Below are 16,712 nucleotides of genomic sequence, written 5' to 3'. Positions count from 1 at the left end.
TATCCATGGTTAAAGGGGTACTCTGGTGGAAAACTTTAATTTTTTTAAATCAACTGGTGCCAGAAAGTTAAACAGATTTGTAAATTACTTCTATTAAAAAAAATCTTAATCCTTCCAGTACTTAATAGCTGCTGAATACTATAGAGGAAATTATTTTCTTTTTAGAACACAGAGCTGTCGGCAGATATCACGAGCACAGTGCTCTCTGCTGACATCTCTGTCCATTGTAGGAACTGTCCAGAGTAGGAGGTAATCCCCATAGCAAACATATGCCACTCTGGACAGTTCCTAAAATGGACAGAGATGTCAGCAGAGAGCACTGTGGTCATGATGTCAGCAGAGAGCACTGTGTTCCAAAAAGAAATGAATATCCTCTGTAGTTTTCAGCAGCTAATAAGTACTGGAAGGATTAAGATTTTTTTAATAGAAGTAATTTGCAAATCTGTTTAACTTTCTGGCACCAGTTGATTTAAAATAAAAATAAAAAGTTCTCCACTGGAGTACCCCTTTAAGTGTTGTGGCCCTCTTTCTGATTCACATTTAAGATGAAGTGTAAACAGGGGGGAACAACTGAGATCCTTGTCTGTATTGCTGTCTAGTACAGTGCATTGTGGGAGTATAATTCTTTCTATAATTAGGTATTATATATTCCCTATGTGATACTTACTGCAAAGTACCAGAGCAGAGCATGCGCAGTACACTGACCCCTGCACCAGCAGGGGGCGGCAGTGAGATATGAAGACCTGGAAGCTGATTGCTATGGATATACAATGGTCCCTCAACATAGCTTAAGCATTTTGCGCTGTCGTATAGCAGTTAATGCGATGGCCCCGACATATAAAAGCATCGTATGTCGATTTGATCATATGTCGGGGCCATTGCATGTCGGGGGGGTCACTGTAACTGGATGCCGGCAGCTTGTAGTTTAGCGTCATCTTCTTATACCTTATACCATGTTCTTCAATATGTAGGTTGAAGAACATCAACAACTGCTGCAAAAACAATACAACGACAGTGTTGCCGAAATAGATGATTTGGCGTTCCGGAAGCAGCTGACCATCAAACGCCTGGAGAGGGCCGCCATACTGATGACCGCTCTGGATGAGGAGAAGGTGCGGAACAGAAGTATATTTTATATAGATGAGGGGGCACCAGCATTCAACCAACCCCCCAGTGTATACTAACATTGTGACATCACCGCTCTGCTAACCCTCCAGTGTATACTAACATTGTGACATCACCGCTCTGCTAACCCCCCAGTGTATACTAACATTGTGACATCACCGCTCTGCTAACCCCCCAGTGTATACTAACATTGTGACATCACCGCTCTGCTAACCCTCCAGTGTATACTAACATTGTGACATCACCGCTCTGCTAACCCCCCAGTATATACTAACATTGTGACATCACCGCTCTGCTAACCCTCCAGTATATACTAACATTGTGACATCACCGCTCTGCTCACCCCCCAGTGTATACTAACATTGTGACATCACCGCTCTGCTAACCCCCCAGTATATACTAACATTGTGACATCACCGCTCTGCTAACCCTCCAGTATATACTAACATTGTGACATCACCGCTCTGCTAACCCTCCAGTATATACTAACATTGTGACATCACCGCTCTGCTAACCCCCCCAGTGTATACTAACATTGTGACATCACCGCTCTGCTAACCCCCCAGTATATACTAACATTGTGACATCACCGCTCTGCTAACCCCCCAGTGTATACTAACATTGTGACATCACCGCTCTGCTAACCCTCCGGTGTATACTAACATTGTGACATCACCGCTCTGCTAACCCCCCAGTATATACTAACATTGTGACATCACCGCTCTGCTAACCCCCCAGTGTATACTAACATTGTGACATCACCGCTCTGCTAACCCCCCAGTGTATACTAACATTGTGACATCACCGCTCTGCTAACCCCCCAGTGTATACTAACATTGTGACATCACCGCTCTGCTAACCCCCTGGTGTATACTAACATTGTGACATCACCGCTCTGCTCACCCTCCAGTGTATACTAACATTGTGACATCACCGCTCTGCTAACCCCCCAGTGTATACTAACATTGTGACATCACCGCTCTGCTAACCCCCCAGTGTATACTAACATTGTGACATCACCGCTCTGCTTACCTTCCAGTGTATACTAACATTGTGACATCACCGCTCTGCTAACCCCCCAGTGTATACTAACATTGTTACATCACCGCTCTGCTAACCCTCCAGTGTATACTAACATTGTGACATCACCGCTCTGCTAACCCCCCAGTGTATACTAACATTGTGACATCACCGCTCTGCTAACCCCCAGTGTATACTAACATTGTGACATCACCGCTCTGCTAACCCGCCAGTGTATACTAACATTGTGACATCACCGCTCTGCTAACCCCCCAGTGTATACTAACATTGTGACATCACCGCTCTGCTAACCCCCCTGGTGTATACTAACATTGTGACATCACCGCTCTGCTAACCCCCCAGTATATACTAACATTGTGACATCACCGCTCTGCTAACCCTCCAGTATATACTAACATTGTGACATCACCGCTCTGCTAACCCCCCAGTATATACTAACATTGTGACATCACCGCTCTGCTCACCCCCCAGTGTATACTAACATTGTGACATCACCGCTCTGCTAACCCCCCAGTATATACTAACATTGTGACATCACCGCTCTGCTCACCCCCCAGTGTATACTAACATTGTGACATCACCGCTCTGCTAACCCCCCAGTGTATACTAACATTGTGACATCACCGCTCTGCTAACCCTCCAGTATATACTAACATTGTGACATCACCGCTCTGCTAACCCCCCCAGTGTATACTAACATTGTGACATCACCGCTCTGCTAACCCTCCAGTGTATACTAACATTGTGGACATCACCGCTCTGCTAACCCTCCAGTGTATACTAACATTGTGACATCACCGCTCTGCTAACCCCCCCAGTGTATACTAACATTGTGACATCACCGCTCTGCTAACTCCCCAGTGTATACTAACATTGTGACATCACCGCTCTGCTAACCCTCCAGTATATACTAACATTGTGACATCACCGCTCTGCTAACCCCCCAGTGTATACTAACATTGTGACATCACCGCTCTGCTAACCCCCCAGTGTATACTAACATTGTGACATCACCGCTCTGCTAACCCCCCCAGTGTATAATAACATTTGTGACATCACCGCTCTGCTAACCCCCCCGGTGTATACTAACATTGTGACATCACCGCTCTGCTCACCCCCCAGTATATACTAAACATTGTGACATCACCGCTCTGCTCACCCCCCAGTGTATACTAACATTGTGACATCACCGCTCTGCTAACCCCCCAGTGTATACTAACATTTGTGACATCACCGCTCTGCTAACCCCCCCCAGTATATACTAACATTGTGACATCACCGCTCTGCTAACCCCCCAGTGTATACTAACATTGTGACATCACCGCTCTGCTAACCCCCCAGTGTATACTAACATTGTGACATCACCGCTCTGCTAACCCCCCCAGTGTATACTAACATTGTGACATCACCGCTCTGCTAACCCTCCAGTGTTATACTAACATTGTGACATCACCGCTCTGCTAACCCCCCCCAGTGTATACTAACATTGTGACATCACCGCTCTGCTAACCCTCCAGTGTATACTAACATTGTGACATCACTGCTCTGCTAACCCCTCCAGTATATACTAACATTGTGACATCACCGCTCTGCTAACCCCCCCCAGTGTATACTAACATTGTGACATCACTGCTCTGCTAACCCCTCCAGTATATACTAACATTGTGGACATCACCGCTCTGCTAACCCCCCAGTGTATACTAACATTGTGACATCACCGCTCTGCTAACCCCCCCGGTGTATACTAACATTGTGACATCACCGCTCTGCTAACCCTCCAGTGTATACTAAACATTGTGACATCACCGCTCTGCTAACCCCCCAGTGTATACTAACATTGTGACATCACCGCTCTGCTAACCCACCAGTGTATACTAACATTGTGACATCACCGCTCTGCTAACCCTCCAGTGTATACTAACATTGTGACATCACCGCTCTGCTAACCCTCCAGTGTATACTAACATTGTGACATCACCGCTCTGCTAACCTCCCCGGTGTATACTAATATTGTGACATCACCGCTCTGCTAACCCCCCAGTGTATACTAACATTGTGACATCACCGCTCTGCTAACCTTCCAGTGTTATACTAACATTGTGACATCACCGCTCTGCTCACCCCCCAGTGTATACTAACATTGTGACATCACCGCTCTGCTAACCCTCCAGTGTATACTAACATTGTGACATCACCGCTCTGCTAACCTCCCCGGTGTATACTAACATTGTGACATCACCGCTCTGCTAACCCCCCAGTGTATACTAACATTGTGACATCACCGCTCTGCTAAACCCTCCAGTGTATACTAACATTGTGACATCACCGCTCTGCTAACCCCCCCGGTGTATACTAACATTGTGACATCACCGCTCTGCTAACCCCCCAGTATATACTAACATTGTGACATCACCGCTCTGCTAACCCCCCCGGTGTATTACTAACATTGTGACATCACCGCTCTGCTAACCCCCCCAGTGTATAATAACATTGTGGACATCACCGCTCTGCTAACCCCCTCAGTGTATACTAACATTGTGACATCACCGCTCTGCTAACCCCCCCAGTGTATAATAACATTGTGACATCACCGCTCTGCTAACCCCCCAGTGTATACTAACATTGTGACATCACCGCTCTGCTAACCCCCCAGTGTATACTAACATTGTGACATCACCGCTCTGGCTAACCCTCCGGTGTATACTAACATTGTGACATCACCGCTCTGCTAACCCCCCAGTGTATACTAACATTGTGGACATCACCGCTCTGCTAACCCCCCAGTGTATACTAACATTGTGACATCACCGCTCTGCTAACCCCCCCAGTGTATACTAACATTGTGATATCACCGCTCTGCTAACCCTCCAGTGATACTAACATTGTGACATCACCGCTCTGCTAACCCCCTCAGTGTATACTAACATTGTGACATCACCGCTCTGCTAACCCCCCAGTGTATACTAACATTGTTGACATCACCGCTCTGCTAACCCTCCAGTGTATACTAACATTGTGACATCACCGCTCTGCTCACCCCCCAGTATATACTAACATTGTGACATCACCGCTCTGCTAACCCTCCAGTGTATACTAACATTGTGACATCACCGCTCTGCTAACCCTCCAGTGTATACTAACATTGTGACATCACCGCTCTGCTAACCCTTCAGTATATACTAACATTGTGACATCACCGCTCTGCTAACCCCCCAGTGTATACTAACATTGTGACATCACTGCTCTGCTAACCCCCCATGTATACTAACATTGTGACATCACCGCTCTGCTAACCCCCCAGTGTATACTAACATTGTGACATCACCGCTCTGCTAACCCCTCCAGTGTATACTAACATTGTGACATCACCGCTCTGCTAACCCCCCAGTATATACTAACATTGTGACATCACCGCTCTGCTAACCCCCCCAGTGTATAATAACATTGTGACATCACCGCTCTGCTAACCCTCCAGTGTATACTAAACATTGTGACATCACCGCTCTGCTAACCCCCAGTGTATACTAACATTGTGACATCACCGCTCTGCTAACCCTCCAGTATATACTAACATTGTGACATCACCGCTCTGCTAACCCCCCAGTGTATACTAACATTGTGACATCACCGCTCTGCTAACCCCCCAGTGTATACTAACATTGTGACATCACCGCTCTGCTAACCCCCCAGTGTATACTAACATTGTGACATCACAGCTCTGCTAACCCCCCAGTGTATACTAACATTGTGACATCACCGCTCTGCTAACCCCCAGTGTATACTAACATTGTGACATCACCGCTCTGCTAACCCGCCAGTGTATACTAACATTGTGACATCACCGCTCTGCTAACCCCCCAGTGTATACTAACATTGTGACATCACCGCTCTGCTAACCCTCCAGTGTATACTAACATTGTGACATCACCGCTCTGCTAACCCCCCAGTGTATACTAACATTGTGACATCACCGCTCTGCTAACCCTCCAGTGTATGCTAACATTGTGACATCACCGCTCTGCTAACCCTCCAGTGTATACTAACATTGTGACATCACCGCTCTGCTAACCCCCCAGTGTATACTAACATTGTGACATCACCGATCTGCTAACCCCCCAGTGTATACTAACATTGTGACATCACCGCTCTGCTCACCCCCCAGTATATACTAACATTGTGACATCACCGCTCTGCTAACCCCCCAGTGTATACTAACATTGTGACATCACCGCTCTGCTAACCCTCCAGTGTATACTAACATTGTGACATCACCGCTCTGCTAACCCCCCAGTGTATACTAACATTGTGACATCACCGCTCTGCTAACCCTTCCAGTGTATACTAACATTGTGACATCACCGCTCTGCTAACCCCCCAGTGTATACTAACATTGTGACATCACCGCTCTGCTAACCCCCCAGTGTATACTAACATTGTGACATCACCGCTCTGCTCACCCCCCAGTGTATACTAACATTGTGACATCACCGCTCTGCTAACCCTCCAGTGTATACTAACATTGTGACATCACCGCTCTGCTAACCCTCCAGTGTATACTAACATTGTGACATCACCGCTCTGCTAACCCCCCAGTGTATACTAACATTGTGACATCACCGCTCTGCTAACCCTCCAGTATATACTAACATTGTGACATCACCGCTCTGCTAACCCCCCAGTGTATACTAACATTGTGACATCACCGCTCTGCTAACCCCCCGGTGTATACTAACATTGTGACATCACCGCTCTGCTAACCCCCCAGTGTATACTAACATTGTGACATCACCGCTCTGCTAACCCCCCAGTGTATACTAACATTGTGACATCACCGCTCTGCTAACCCTCCAGTATATACTAACATTGTGACATCACCGCTCTGCTAACCCTCCAGTGTATACTAACATTGTGACATCACCGCTCTGCTAACCCTCCAGTATATACTAACATTGTGACATCACCGCTCTGCTAACCCTCCAGTGTATACTAACATTGTGACATCACCGCTCTGCTAACCCTCCAGTATATACTAACATTGTGACATCACCGCTCTGCTAACCCTCCAGTGTATACTAACATTGTGACATCACCGCTCTGCTAACCCTCCAGTGTATACTAACATTGTGACATCACCGCTCTGCTAACCCCCAGTGTATACTAACATTGTGACATCACCGCTCTGCTAACCCTCCAGTGTATACTAACATTGTGACATCACCGCTCTGCTAACCCTCCAGTATATACTAACATTGTGACATCACCGCTCTGCTAACCCCCCAGTGTATACTAACATTGTGACATCACCGCTCTGCTAACCCCCCAGTGTATACTAACATTGTGACATCACCGCTCTGCTAACCCCCCAGTGTATACTAACATTGTGACATCACCGATCTGCTAACCCCCCAGTGTATACTAACATTGTGACATCACCGCTCTGCTAACCCCCCAGTGTATACTAACATTGTGACATCACCGCTCTGCTAACCCTCCAGTATATACTAACATTGTGACATCACCGCTCTGCTAACCCCCCAGTGTATACTAACATTGTGACATCACCGCTCTGCTAACCCTCCAGTGTATACTAACATTGTGACATCACCGATCTGCTAACCCCCCAGTGTATACTAACATTGTGACATCACCGATCTGCTAACCCTCCAGTATATACTAACATTGTGACATCACCGCTCTGCTAACCCTCCAGTATATACTAACATTGTGACATCACCGCTCTGCTAACCCCCCAGTGTATACTAACATTGTGACATCACCGCTCTGCTAACCCTCCAGTATATACTAACATTGTGACATCACCGCTCTGCTAACCCCCCAGTGTATACTAACATTGTGACATCACCGCTCTGCTAACCCCCCAGTGTATACTAACATTGTGACATCACCGCTCTGCTAACCCTCCAGTGTATACTAACATTGTGACATCACCGCTCTGCTAACCCTCCAGTGTATACTAACATTGTGACATCACCGCTCTGCTAACCCCCAGTGTATACTAACATTGTGACATCACCGCTCTGCTAACCCTCCAGTGTATACTAACATTGTGACATCACCGCTCTGCTCACCCCCCAGTATATACTAACATTGTGACATCACCGCTCTGCTAACCCTCCAGTGTATACTAACATTGTGACATCACCGCTCTGCTAACCCCCCAGTGTATACTAACATTGTGACATCACCGCTCTGCTAACCCCCCAGTGTATACTAACATTGTGACATCACCGCTCTGCTAACCCTCCAGTGTATACTAACATTGTGACATCACCGCTCTGCTAACCTTCCAGTGTATACTAACATTGTGACATCACCGCTCTGCTAACCCCCCGGTGTATACTAACATTGTGACATCACCGCTCTGCTAACCCTCCAGTGTATACTAATATTGTGACATCACCGATCTGCTAACCCTCCAGTGTATACTAACATTGTGACATCACCGCTCTGCTAACCCCCCGGTGTATACTAACATTGTGACATCACCGTTCTGCTAACCCTCCAGTGTATACTAACATTGTGACATCACCGTTCTGCTAACCCTCCAGTGTATACTAACATTGTGACATCACCGCTCTGCTAACCCTCCAGTGTATACTAATATTGTGACATCACCGCTCTGCTAACCCTCCAGTGTATACTAACATTGTGACATCACTGCTCTGCTAACCCCCCAGTGTATACTAACATTGTGACATCACCGCTCTGCTAACCCTCCAGTGTATACTAACATTGTGACATCACCGCTCTGCTAACCCCCCAGTGTATACTAACATTGTGACATCACCGCTCTGCTAACCCGCCAGTGTATACTAACATTGTGACATCACCGCTCTGCTCACCCCCCATTGTATACTAACATTGTGACATCACCGCTCTGCTAACCTCCCCGGTGTATACTAACATTGTGACATCACCGCTCTGCTAACCCCCCAGTGTATACTAACATTGTGACATCACCACTCTGCTAACCCCCCAGTGTATACTAACATTGTGACATCACCGCTCTGCTAACCCTCCAGTGTATACTAACATTGTGACATCACCGCTCTGCTAACCCTCCAGTGTATACAAACATTGTGACATCACCGCTCTGCTAACCCCCCAGTGTATACTAACATTGTGACATCACCGCTCTGCTAACCCCCCAGTGTATACTAACATTGTGACATCACCGCTCTGCTAACCCTCCAGTGTATACTAACATTGTGACATCACCGCTCTGCTAACCCCCCAGTGTATACTAACATTGTGACATCACCGATCTGCTAACCCCCCAGTGTATACTAACATTGTGACATCACCGCTCTGCTAACCCTCCAGTGTATACTAACATTGTGACATCACCGCTCTGCTAACCCCACAGTGTATACTAACATTGTGACATCACCGCTCTGCTAACCCTCCAGTGTATACTAACATTGTGACATCACCGCTCTGCTAACCCCACAGTGTATACTAACATTGTGACATCACCGCTCTGCTAACCCTCCAGTGTATACTAACATTGTGACATCACCGCTCTGCTAACCCTCCAGTGTATACTAACATTGTGACATCACCGCTCTGCTAACCCCCCAGTGTATACTAACATTGTGACATCACCGCTCTGCTAACCCTCCAGTGTATACTAACATTGTGACATCACCGCTCTGCTAACCCCCCAGTGTATACTAACATTGTGACATCACCGCTCTGCTAACCCTCCAGTATATACTAACATTGTGACATCACCGCTCTGCTAACCCCCCAGTGTATACTAACATTGTGACATCACCGCTCTGCTAACCCCCCAGTGTATACTAACATTGTGACATCACCGCTCTGCTAACCCCCCAGTGTATACTAACATTGTGACATCACCGATCTGCTAACCCCCCAGTGTATACTAACATTGTGACATCACCGCTCTGCTAACCCCCCAGTGTATACTAACATTGTGACATCACCGCTCTGCTAACCCTCCAGTATATACTAACATTGTGACATCACCGCTCTGCTAACCCCCCAGTGTATACTAACATTGTGACATCACCGCTCTGCTAACCCTCCAGTGTATACTAACATTGTGACATCACCGATCTGCTAACCCCCCAGTGTATACTAACATTGTGACATCACCGATCTGCTAACCCTCCAGTATATACTAACATTGTGACATCACCGCTCTGCTAACCCTCCAGTATATACTAACATTGTGACATCACCGCTCTGCTAACCCCCCAGTGTATACTAACATTGTGACATCACCGCTCTGCTAACCCTCCAGTATATACTAACATTGTGACATCACCGCTCTGCTAACCCCCCAGTGTATACTAACATTGTGACATCACCGCTCTGCTAACCCCCCAGTGTATACTAACATTGTGACATCACCGCTCTGCTAACCCTCCAGTGTATACTAACATTGTGACACCACCGCTCTGCTAACCCTCCAGTATATACTAACATTGTGACACCACCGCTCTGCTAACCCTCCAGTATATACTAACATTGTGACACCACCGCTCTGCTAACCCTCCAGTATATACTAACATTGTGACACCACCGCTCTGCTAACCCTCCAGTATATACTAACATTGTGACACCACCGCTCTGCTAACCCTCCAGTATATACTAACATTGTGACACCACGGCACCGCAACCTGACATGTGCTTCCACTCTCCAGGGGGCCCCATAGCTGCAGTATGGGCCGCCCTTGATTCATTGCATCTTTTTATACGTTGTATTTCTCACTTTCCGCCATTGTTGCACAGGTACGATGGAAAGAGTCAGTAGAGAGACTGGACCTGCGGCTGCAGGGAATCATCGGGGATGTTTTGGTTTCTGCCGCCTTCATCGTGTACTGCGGGGTCTTTACCTCGGAGTATCGGGCGCAGCTGATGGGGCAGTGGTTGGAGTTTTGTAAAGCGTATCGGATCCCGGTATCAGAAGATTACTCCTTTATCCAGGCTATGGCTGCTGAGAGCGAGGTATAATGTTCTCTTACGTTTTATCAGGTTTGTATAGCTATAAGTGGGTGTAAAGATAGTCACAACCAGGTCCTGCTGTAAAAGAAGACTCCTTACTTGTCCATAGCACATAGTAGGTAGGGGCCTTGCTATATATTTTGGAGGCCGGAAGTTTCTAGTTACTCCTCTTATTTAATCGTTTTCTGTGTGTTATGTTACATACATAGTTTAAAAGCTTGAAAAAAAGACCAGAGTCCATCAAGTTCAACCTATATCCCTGATGAGTCCCTACTGAGTTGATCCAGAAGAAGGCAAAAAAAAAAAACTCATACTAGCGGTAAAAAATCCTTCCCGACTCCAAATATGGCATCAGAATAAATCTCTGGATCAACGTTCTGTCCATATAAATCTAGTATATATATATATATATATATATATATATATATATATATCCAGCGATGTTATTACTGTGGTCCCTCAAGTTACAATATTAATTGGTTCCAGGACGACCATTGTAAGTTGAAACCATTGTATGTTGAGTCCATAACTCTATGGAAACCTGGAAATTGGTTCCAAAGCCACAAAAATGTCATCCAAAAATTGGAAAAAGGTGAGGATTTAAGAAAAATAAAGTAGATAACTAATATAGATAAAGCAAATCCTTATATATAAAAGTAAGAAAGATCTGCTGGGAGCTGTAATCACTGTTTATGTCAGTGTTTCCCAACCAGGGTGCCTCCAGCTGTTGCAAAACTACAACTCCCAGCATACCCGGACAGCCGAAGGCTGTCCGGGCATGCTGGGAGTTGTAGTTTTGCAACAGCTGGAGGCACCCTGGTTGTGAAACACTGGTCTATGTAGAGGACAGGAGTTTCTTCAGGGTCCTGCACAGTACACGCAGTTTCCTAAAAAATGAAAATGGAGCCGCCCTTACTTGGTGTCAAAAGGAGCAGCTAACTGTGACATAGGTTAAGAGTAGTACTGAACATGTAATACCACCCTGTACTATAGGGGGCGCTACCAGACAGGAATTCAGTGCATGCGCTTCAGTACTACAGTGCACCCACTAATACAGGGGTTTTACCAGTGAAATGCTTATTCTGATTGGTCGGTTCTTCCGGCCATTGACAGGTATCACAGATCTGGACTGTCTGTACATTGTATGTTGAGTCTGGTTTCAAGTCACAAGGGTCCAGAAAAGACCATTGTATGTTGAGGCCATTGTAAGTTGAGGGATCACTGTATTCTCCAAAAATGCATCCAGCCCCTTTTGAATTATTTCACAGAGTTCCCCATGACCACTTCCTCTGGTAGAGAAAGAACCCTCATCTGTGCTGGTGTAGAAACCTTCTTTCCTCTAGACGTAGAGGATGTCCCCTTGTTATAGATACAGTCCTGGGTATAAATAGGTCATGGAGAGATCTCTGTACTGTCCCCTGATATATTTATACATAGTTATTTATGTTTATATGTCTCTCTGCATATTACCTCTTTCTATGTCTCCCCACTGCTCATCCTACCTCTGCAGTCACAGAGAGAGAAGCTGCAGCTGCATCCCCCTCCCATCCAGCTTCATGTACTGCTGATGTTCTGGATACAGAATTGATTAGACGTACTAAAATCTGGGATAAACTTAAAGGGGTACTCCGCTGCTCATCATTTGGAACAAACTGTTCCGAATGCTGAAGCCGGCGCTGGGAGCTCGAGTCGCAATAGCCCCGCCCACTCATGATGTCACGCCCCACCCCCTCAATGCAAGTCTATGGGAGGGGGGCGTGACGGCCGCCACGCCCCCTCCCATAGACTTGCATTGAGGGGGTGGGGCGTGACATCATTATGGGGCGGGGCTATGACATCACAAGCTCACGGTGCTGGCTCCAGCGTTCGGAACTGTTTGTTCCAAATGCTGAGCAGCGTTTTCAGCTTTTTGCGGGACCGCCCAGGATTTTGGAAGACCTGCTGTATGTTCTTTGACCGCACACAGCAACCTTATTATGTCCCGCAAGTTTTTTTTATTGGGTCCCGCACCGTCTGAGACGCAGAGGGATACAGAGGGTGAGCTGGATACATATCTGCCTCTTTAAAGGGGTTATCCAGGGTGGAAAAACTTTTTTTTAATGTATATATCAATTGGCTCCAGAAAGTTAAACAGATTTGTAAATTACTTCTATAAAAAAAAATCTTAATCCTTTCACTACTTATGAGCTGCTGAAGTTAGGTTGTTCTTTTCTGTCTAAGTGCTCTCTGATGACACGTGTCTCGGGAACTGTCTAGAGTAGAAGCAAATCCCCATAGCAAACCTCTTCTACTCTGTGCAGTTTCCGAGACAAGCAGAGATGTCAGCAGAGAGCACTGTTGCCTGACAGAAAACAACAACTCACCTTCAGCAGCTGATAATTATTGGAAAGATTAAGATTTTTTCATATAAGTAGTTTACAAATCTGTTTAACCTTCTGGAGTCAGTTAATATATATATATATATATATATATATATATATATATAAAAGTTTTTCCTGGATAACCCCTTTAAAGGGGTACTCCGCCCCTAGACATCTTATCCCCTATCCAAAGGATAGGGGATAAGATGTCAGATCGCCGCAGTCCCGCTGCTGGGGACCCCGGGGATCGCCGATGCAGCACCCCGCTATCATTACTGCACAGAGCGAGATCGCTCTGCACGTAATGACGGGCAATACAGGGGCCAGAGCATCGTTACGTCACGGCTCCGCCCCTCGTGATGTCACGGCCCGCCCCCGTCAATACAAGTCTATGGGAGGGGGCGTGGCAGTCGTCCCGCCCCCTGCCATAAACTTGCATTAAGGTCACGGGCCGTGATGTCATGAGGGGCGGAGCCATGACGTCACGCTGCTCCGGCCCCTGTATCGCTCGTCATTACGCACAGAGCGAACTCGCTCTGTGCAGTAATGATGGCGGGGTGCCGCAGCAGCGATCCCCGGGGTCCCCAGCAGCGGGACCGCGGCGATCTAACATCTTATCCGCTATCCTTTGGATAGGGGATAAGATGCCAGGGGAGGAGTACCCCTTTAAGCTTTTTTTTTTGTCCACTTTGTCCTTCTTCAGGTGACACGCTGGCACAGCGAAGGCTTACCCCCCGATCCCTACTCCATAGAGAACGCCATATTAGTTAAGAATGGACAGCGCTGGCCTCTCCTGATCGACCCCCATGGTCAGGCGTATAAGTGGATCTGCCAGATGGAAGGGAGTAAACTCCGGCAGGTCCTTGCCTCTGATCCTGGCTACATGAAAATCCTGGAAAATGCCATCCGCCTTGGGGAGCCCATCCTCATACAGGTACCAACCCCCTTCCTAGACCCAGCTGTCATCATAATGGCCGCCGCTATGTTGAATGCTCACGTCACACAATGTTCTTATAGGATGTTCCCGATGACATGGACCCCAGCCTCAAGCCTGTACTCGGAAAAGAAATTCATTGGCGGGCAGGACAGGCCGTCATACGTCTAGGGGACGCCGAAATAGAGTACAACAAGAATTTTAGGTAAGATATTCGGAGGCCCGTGTATCTCCAGCTCTCCCATAGAGATGCATGGAGGGAGGGGTGTTGACCATCGCTCTGTCAACCCTCTAGGACAGTGGTCTTCAACCTGCGGACCTCCAGATGTTGCAAAACAACAACTCCCAGCATGCCCGGACAGCCAACGGCTGTCCGGGCATGCTGGAATTTGTAGTTTTGCAACATCTGGAGGTCCGCAGGTTGTAGACCACTGCTCTAGGAGAACGCATGGGTCCCAGCGGTCGGATCCCCCACGATCAGACACATATCCCTTATGCTGTAGATAAGAAGTTCAGTACAGGAGTTCCCCTTTAATAATGGGAGCTGGAAAACATTTGCTTTATCAAATAAACGGAAAACCTGTTTCGTTCTTTGGCGCATGTCCAATGCGCCAAAAGTTTCCAGCATGTGAAAAGCTTATTCATGAAATATGAGGCAAAACTCAAAAGAAGGGGGAAAAAGGGGGTCATTATATAGCGTTGCATCAATGTTATTTGTCCCATTAATATAGAAATAATAATACAGTAAACCCCCAACATACAATATTTTCAACTTATAATGGGCGTTTAAAGGAGATCTCCGTGATAGAAAAACGGATCTCCTATCCAGAGGGGATAAGTGGGATAAGTGTCAGATCGCAGGGGGTCCGACTGCTAGAACCCCCTATGATCTCCCACCCGGCGCCCCAGCCCCCCGCTCGGCTCTCCTCCTGAATGGGGTGTGTCGTCCACTGCACAAAGCGATGGCCGACACCCCCCCTCAATACATCTCTGTGGGAGAGCCGGAGGAATGTCTGTCTGTCCCATAGAGATCCATGAAAGGGTCATGTCGGCCGCTGCTTCGTGCGGCGGTCGACATACTTCATTTAGAAGGAGAGCCGGGGCACCATACAGGAGATTCTGGGGGTCCCAGTGGTCGGACCCCCGTGATCTGACACTTATTCCCTTAGGATAGGTGATAAGTTTTTCTATTCCAAAGTAGAGTGACCCCCCCCCGACCTACGATGGCCCCGACATACGATCATTTCAACATACGATGCTTTTTTATGTCGGGGCCATTGCATAAACGGCTATCCGGCAGCGCAGACTGCTTCAGCTACCACCGGATAGCCGTTTACGGTGCCCCGTGTGGTCCGCTGACGATCACTTACCTGTCCTCGGGACTCCGGCGCCTCCTCTTCGGGATCCCCTCCATCGCCGGCGCTCTCCATCGTCGTCATCACGTCACTGCGCACGCCGCCCCGTCATCCAATAGGAGCGGCGTGCGTAACGACGTGATGGCGGCGACGGAGAACGAGGATGTCGGAGAAGCAGAGGCCTTGCCGGAGCATCGGGGACACCCTGGGACGCGGCGACAGCGATGGAAGGCGACATCCAGGGCAGCGGTGACAAGCGGTGACGGTCCAGAGCGGCGGGGACAGGTGAGTACAATTTCCTATACCAGTGGTCTTCAACCTGCGGACCTCCAGATGTTGCAAAACTACAACTCCCAGCATGCCCGGACAGCCGTTGGCTGTCCGGGCATGCTGGGTGTTGTAGTTTTGCAACATCTGGAGGTCCGCAGGTTGTAGACCACTGTCCTATACTTTACAGTGCACGGATCCCTCAACATACGATGGTTTCAACAAACAATGGTCCATTTGGAACGGATTACCATCATATGTTGAGGGACCACTGTACTTCGTTAGCTGTCAATGTTCTTTGTATTTGTGATACGTTGTTGTTCTTGCTGTATCATATTCTCCTGTTTCCAGACTCTACATGTCGACCCAGAACCCCAATCCACATTTCCTTCCGGCGGTTTGTATCGCAGTCACCTTAATAAACTTCACCGTGACATTTAAAGGGCTGCAGGATCAGCTCCTGAGCAGCGTGGTCACTCACGAACAGCCACATCTGGAGGCGCAAAGAAACCAAATACTGGAGAGTATAGCGGCAGATCTGAGTACACTGCGGGGCCTGGAGGAGCAGTCACTCACCTTACTGCAAAAAACTCAAGGTGAGTTCACTCTCTCTACAATTTCTGTCTGTTAAAATAT

At 47.5% G+C, this 16,712-nt stretch overlaps 1 protein-coding gene across 3 annotated transcripts in view; it reads left to right on the top strand.

The window, feature by feature from the left end:
* Positions 1-16,712, top strand: part of DNAH14 (dynein axonemal heavy chain 14) — a 410,501-nt gene that overhangs the window by 304,532 nt on the left and 89,257 nt on the right. For all 3 annotated transcript variants that reach the window (XM_056568451.1, XM_056568450.1, XM_056568452.1), the window contains exons 65-69: positions 972-1,112; positions 10,948-11,163; positions 14,224-14,454; positions 14,538-14,659; positions 16,428-16,672. In XM_056568451.1, the coding sequence (XP_056424426.1) occupies positions 972-1,112; positions 10,948-11,163; positions 14,224-14,454; positions 14,538-14,659; positions 16,428-16,672 (955 nt within the window). The remainder of the gene's footprint in view (positions 1-971; positions 1,113-10,947; positions 11,164-14,223; positions 14,455-14,537; positions 14,660-16,427; positions 16,673-16,712) is intronic.

This window comes from Hyla sarda, chromosome 3, assembly GCF_029499605.1.
Source record: "Hyla sarda isolate aHylSar1 chromosome 3, aHylSar1.hap1, whole genome shotgun sequence".
NCBI classification, from domain to species: domain Eukaryota; kingdom Metazoa; phylum Chordata; class Amphibia; order Anura; family Hylidae; genus Hyla; species Hyla sarda.
This window is presented reverse-complemented; position numbering and strand designations above follow the sequence as displayed.